The 6,095-nt window shown below is 61.6% G+C and overlaps 1 protein-coding gene across 1 annotated transcript; it reads left to right on the top strand.

The window, feature by feature from the left end:
• Nucleotides 1-213: 213 nt before the first annotated feature.
• On the top strand, nucleotides 214-5,620 carry LOC130605685 (ryanodine receptor 1-like; the record flags this gene model as incomplete). The annotated part of the gene is made up of 4 exons (XM_057421380.1): nucleotides 214-300; nucleotides 1,372-1,598; nucleotides 3,844-4,567; nucleotides 5,509-5,620. Coding segments are annotated over 4 exons (1,150 nt in total), but the record flags the coding sequence as incomplete, so codon positions are not given.
• Nucleotides 5,621-6,095: the final 475 nt, after the last annotated feature.

The raw sequence follows: 6,095 nt of genomic DNA, 5'->3' as shown, positions 1-6,095 counted from the left end.
CATCCCCATCCCATCCCATCCCATCCCCACCCCAACCCCATCCCCACCCCATCCCATCCCCATCCCATCCCCACCCCATCCCCTCCCCATCCCCACCCCAACCCCATCCCATCCCATCCCATCCCATCCCATCCCATCCCATCCCCAACCCACCCCATCCCAACCCCATCCGAGTGCCCCTTGGCAGCCCCATGCCCACCTTGGTCCCTGCAGGTGGAACCCAACACCAAGCTCTTCCCGGCCGTCTTCGTGGTCCCCACCAGCCAGAACATCCTGCAGTTCGAGCTGGGCAAGCTCAAGGTGACCCCTTAGTTGGGGGTCTATGGGGAGATGGGGGGGCCAAGGTGGGGGGGGTTGGGGCCCTGATGGCCTTCTGGGGGGGGGTCTTGGTGGCCAAGGAGAACCTGGGGGTCTATGGAGGGGCTTGGGGTCGATAGGGGGGACCAAGGGGTTGTTGGGGTCTCTGGAGGGTCCTTGGGGTCTTCAAGGTGGACCAAGGGGTTTTGGGGGTCTATGGAGGGTCCTTGGGGTCTTCAAGGTGAACCAAGGGGTTGTTGTGGTCTATGGAGGGTCCTTGGGGTCTTCAAGGTGAACCAAGGGGTTGTTGAGGTCTATGGAGGGTCCTTGGGGTCTTCAAGGTGAACCAAGGGGTTGTTGAGGTCTATGGAGGGTCCTTGGGGTCTTCAAGGTGAACCAAGGGGTGTTGGGGGTCTATGGAGGGTCCTTGGGGTCTTCAAGGTGAACCAAGGGGTTGTTGGGGTCTATGGAGGGTCCTTGGGGTCTTCAAGAGGGACCAAGGAGGGTTGGGGTCTATGGAGGGTCCTTGGGGTCCTCAAGGTGAACCAAGGGGTCGATGGGGTCTGTGGACTGACTCCATTGCCCCCCATTGCCTCCCGTTGACTCCGTTGACTCTATTGACTCCATTCCCTCCCGTTGACTCCCATTGCCTCCCGTTGCCTCCCGTTGACTCCCGTTGCCTCCTGTTGACTCCCGTTGACTCCCGTTGACCCCCATTGCCTCCCGTTGACTCCCTTTGACTCCCGTTGCCTCCTGTTGACTCCCGTTGACTCCCGTTGACTCCCGTTGACTTCCATTGACTCCCATTGACCCCCATTGCCTCCCGTTGACTCCCTTTGACTCCCATTGACTCCATTGACTCCTGTTGACTCCGATTCATGCCCACTGACTCCCATTGCTTCCCGTTGACTCCCGTTGACTCCCATTGACTCCCGTTGACTCCCATTGCCTCCCGTTGACTCCCATTGCCTCCCATTGCCCCACATTGCCTCCCGTTGCCTCCATTGACTCCCATTGACTCCCATTGCCCCCCATTGCCCCCCATTGACTCCCGTTGCTCCCCTCTCCCCCCAGAACATCCTGCCCATCTCGGCGGCCATGTTCAGCAGCGAGCAGGGCAACCCGGAGCCCCAGTGCCCCCCACGCCTGGGGGTGCAGATCCTGACCCCCGTCACCTGGAGCCGCCTCCCCAACGAGAGCCTCAGCGTGGAGACGGCGCGCTTGGGCGAGCGCCTGGGCTGGGCCGTGGAGTGCACCGAGCCCCGCATCATGATGGCCCTGCACATCCCCGAGGAGAACAGGTCAGCCCCCGGCACCCACTGTGGCCAATGGGCACCCTTGGGCACCCGCTGAGGCCAATGGGCACCCTTGGGCACCCGCTGAGGCCAATGGGCACCCTTGGGCACCCGCTGAGGCCAATGGGCACCCTTGGGCACCCGCTGAGGCCAATGGGCACCCTTGGGCACCCGCTGAGGCCAATGGGCACCCTTGGGCACCCATTGAGGCCAATGGGCACCCTTGGGCACCCGCTGAGGCCAATGGGCACCCTTGGGCACCCATTGAGGCCAATGGGCACCCTTGACCCTCGTTGAGTCCCAATGGTCTCCCCTGAGGCCAATGGGCACCCTTGACCCTCGTTGAGTCCCACTGGGCACCCCTAAGGCCAATGGGCACCCTTGGGCACCCATTGAGGCCAATGGGCACCCTTGACCCTCGTTGAGTCCAAATGGTCTCCCCTGAGGCCAATGGGCACCCTTGGGCACCCACTGAGGCCAATGGGCACCCTTGGACACCCATTGAGGCCAATGGGCACCCTTGACCCTCGCTGAGTCCCAATGGTCTCCCCTGAGGCCAATGGGCACCCTTGACCCTCGTTGAGTCCCACTGGGCACCCCTAAGGCCAATGGGCACCCTTGGGCACCCATTGAGGCCAATGGGCACCCTTGACCCTCGTTGAGTCCCAATGGGCTCCCCTGAGGCCAATGGACACCCTTGACCCTCGTTGAGTCCCAATGGGCTCCCCTGAGGCCAATGGGCACCCTTGACCCTCGTTGAGTCCCAATGGGCTCCCCTGAGGCCAATGGGCACCCTTGACCCTTGTTGAGTCCCAGTGGGCACCCCTAAGGCCAATGGGCACCCTTGGGCACCCACTGAGGCCAATGGGCACCCTTGGACACCCATTGAAGCCAATGGGCACCCTTGACCATCGTTGAGTTCCACTGGGCACCCCTGAGTCCAATGGGCACCCTTGACCCTCGTTGAGTCCCAGTGGGCACCCGTAAGGCCAGTGGGCACCCTTGGGCACCCACTGAGGCCAATGGGCATCCTTGGGCACCCATTGAGGCCAATGGGCACCCTTGACCCTCGTTGAGTCCCAATGGTCTCCCCTGAGGCCAATGGGCACCCTTGACCCTCGTTGAGTCCCACTGGGCACCCCTAAGGCCAATGGGCACCCTTGGGCACCCACTGAGGCCAATGGGCACCCTTGACCCTCGTTGAGTCCCACTGGGCACCCCTGAGGCCAATGGGCACCCTTGACCCTCGTTGAGTCCCAATGGGCTCCCCTGAGGCCAATGGGCACCCTTGACCCTCGTTGCGTCCCAGTGGGCACCCCTGAGGCCAATGGGCACCCCTGACCCTCGTTGAGTCCCACTGGGCACCCCTAAGGCCAATGGGCACCCTTGGGCACCCACTGAGGCCAGTGGGCACCCTTGACCCTCGTTGAGTCCCACTGACTCCCATTGACTCCCGTTGACTCCCATTCATTCCCATTCCCATTCACTCCCTCTCCCCATTGACTCCCATTCATTCCTATTCCCGTTGCCATTGACTCCCATTGACTCCCATGGACTCCCATCATCCCCCATCATCTCCCCATCATTCCCCCATCATCCCCCCATCATCCCATTGACTCCCATTGAAACCCCATCGACTCCCATCGACCCCCATCGACCCCCATTGCCTCCCATTGACCCCTATCGACTCCCATTGACTCACATTGACCCCATCGACCCCCATTGACTCCCATCATCCCCCATCATCTCCCCATCATGTCCCCATCATCCCTTGACCCCCATTGACTCCCATTGACTTCCATCTACCCCCATTGCCTCCCATCAACTCCCGTTGACTCCCGTTGACTCCTTTTGATTCCCATTGACTCCCATCAACCCCCATCGACCCCCATTGACTCCCATTGATTCCCATTGACTCCCATTGACTCCCATCATCCCCCATCATCTCCCCATCATCCCCCCATCATCTCCCCATCATCTCCCCATCATCCCCCTGTCATCTCCCTGTCATCTCCCCATCATCCCCCCATCATCCCTTGACCCCCATTGACTCCCATTGACTCCCATCAACCCCCATTGACCCCCATTGACTCCCATTGACTCCCATTGACTCCCATTGACTCCCATCGACCCCCATCGACCCCCATTGACCCCCATTGACTCCCGTTGACTCCCATTGACTCCCATTGACTCCCATCGACCCCCATCGACCCCCATTGACCCCCATTGACTCCCATTGCCCCCCCCCCAGGACCCTGGACATCATGGAGCTCTCGGAGGAGCTGGAGCTGCAGCGCTTCCAGCAGCACACGTTGCGTCTCTACTGCGCCGTGTGCGCCTTGGGCAACAACCGCGTGGCGCACGCGCTCTGCAGCCACGTGGACCAGGCCCAACTCCTCTTCGCCATCGAGAGCCCGGAGCTGCCGGGTCCCCTCCGAGCCGGTTACTACGACCTCCTGTTGGCCATGCACTTGGAGGCTGCCCAACGCGCCTGCTCTTCCATGAGCGCCGAGTTCATCGTGCCCATCACGCCCGCCACCAAGAGCATCGCCTTGTTCCCCAACGGCGCCCGCGTCCCCGCGCCGCCCGGCGTCGGCCCCGGCGTCTGCCTCCGACCCCGGCCCCACTTCGCCGATCCTTGCTTCATCCTCGCGCCGGGCAACGGCAAGACCCAGTTGAGTCCCAGCATCCCGTTGGGAGAGCTCGGCGCCCGCGCCATCCGCATGTTGGCGGAGGCGGTGAGCGGCGCGGCGCCGCACGCCCGCGATCCGGTGGGGGGAAGCGTGGAGTTCCAACTGGTGCCCGTGCTGAAGCTGGTGTCGGCGCTGCTGGCCGTGGGCGCCCTCGAGGAAGAGGAGGTGAGGAAGGTGTTGAGGATGATCGACCCCCGGGTCTTCGGGGAGGCAGGCAAAGAAGGGGAGGAAGGGGAAGAAGAGGAAGAAGAGGAGGGCGCGAGGAGGAAGAAGGCCATTGAGGCCGGGGAGATGATGGAGGAGGAGGAGGAGGAGGAGGAGGAGAAGGAGGAAGAGGAGAAGGAGAAGGGAGAGGAGGAAGAGGAGCATCCATCCCCATCCATCCCCATGTACCCATGCAGATGTGCGAGCTGCTGCAGTTCTTCTGCTCGCGGGAGCTGCAGCACCGCGTCCAGGTGTCCCCACACCCCATAGATCCCCATAGATCCCCATAGATCCCCATAGATCCCCATAGATCCCCCACCCCCATAGATCCCACACACCCCATAGATGTGCACCCACACACCCCATAGATGTGTACCCACACACCCCATAGATCTGCACCCACACACCCCATAGATGTGCACCCACACACCCCATAGATCTGTACCCACACACCCCATAGATGTGCACCCACACACCCCATAGATGTGCACCCACACACCCCATAGATCTGCACCCACACACCCCATAGATCTGTACCCACACACCCCATAGATCTGTACCCACACACCCCATAGATCTGCACCCACACACCCCATAGATCTGCACCCACACACCCCATAGATCTGTAGATCTGTACCCACACACCCCATAGATCTGTACCCACACACCCCATAGATGTGCACCCACACACCCCATAGATGTGCACCCACACCCCATAGATCCATGCCCCCACCATCCCCCCATGTCCCCCCATGTGATATCCCCCATATCCCCCCCGGATCCCCCCATGATGCGGCTCCCCCATATCCCCCCCCCCCCCATGTCCCCCATATCCCCCATGCCGGGGTGGGTGCCCCCCCACATCCCCCATAGATGTCCCCCCATATCCCCCCCATATCCCCCCCATATCCCCCCCCCCCATATCCCCCCCCCCATATCCCCCCCCCCCCCTGTCCCCCCCATATCCCCCCCCATATCCCCCCATGTCCCCCCCATGTCCCCCCCATGGTGCCCCATAGGTGAACATGCTGCTGCACTACAAGGAGGGCCTGGACGAGGAGGAGTGCCCGGTGCCCGAGGACATCCGGGCCGAGCTCCAGGACTTCCACAGGGACCTCCTGGCCCATTGCGGTGAGCCAGGACCCATAGGGACCCATAGGGACCCATAGACACCCATAGGGACACATAGGGACCCATAGGGACCCAGACCCATAGAGACCCATAGGGACCCATAGGGACCCATAGAGACCCATAGGGACCCATAGGGACCCATAGGGACCTATAGGGACCCATAGACACCCATAGGGACACATAGGGACCCATAGGGACCCAGACCCATAGAGACCCATAGGGACCCATAGGGACCCATAGAGACCCATAGAAACCCATAGAGACCCATAGCGACCCATAGAGACCCATAGAGACCCATAGAGTCCCATAGGGACCCATAGAGACCCATAGGGACCCATAGAGACCCATAGCGACCCATAGAGACCCATAGAAACCCATAGAGACCCATAGCGACCCATAGAGACCCATAGAGACCCATAGAGTCCCATAGAGACCCATAGAGACCCATAGGGACCCATAGAGACCCATAGCGACC

This window comes from Pezoporus wallicus, unplaced genomic scaffold (assembly GCF_028554395.1).
Source record: "Pezoporus wallicus isolate ANWC-B61680 ecotype Strahan unplaced genomic scaffold, APGP_CSIRO_Pwel_v1 contig_9441, whole genome shotgun sequence".
NCBI lineage: Eukaryota > Metazoa > Chordata > Aves > Psittaciformes > Psittacidae > Pezoporus > Pezoporus wallicus.
The sequence above is the reverse complement of the archived record's forward strand: the minus strand, read 5'-3'. Positions and strand labels throughout refer to the sequence as shown.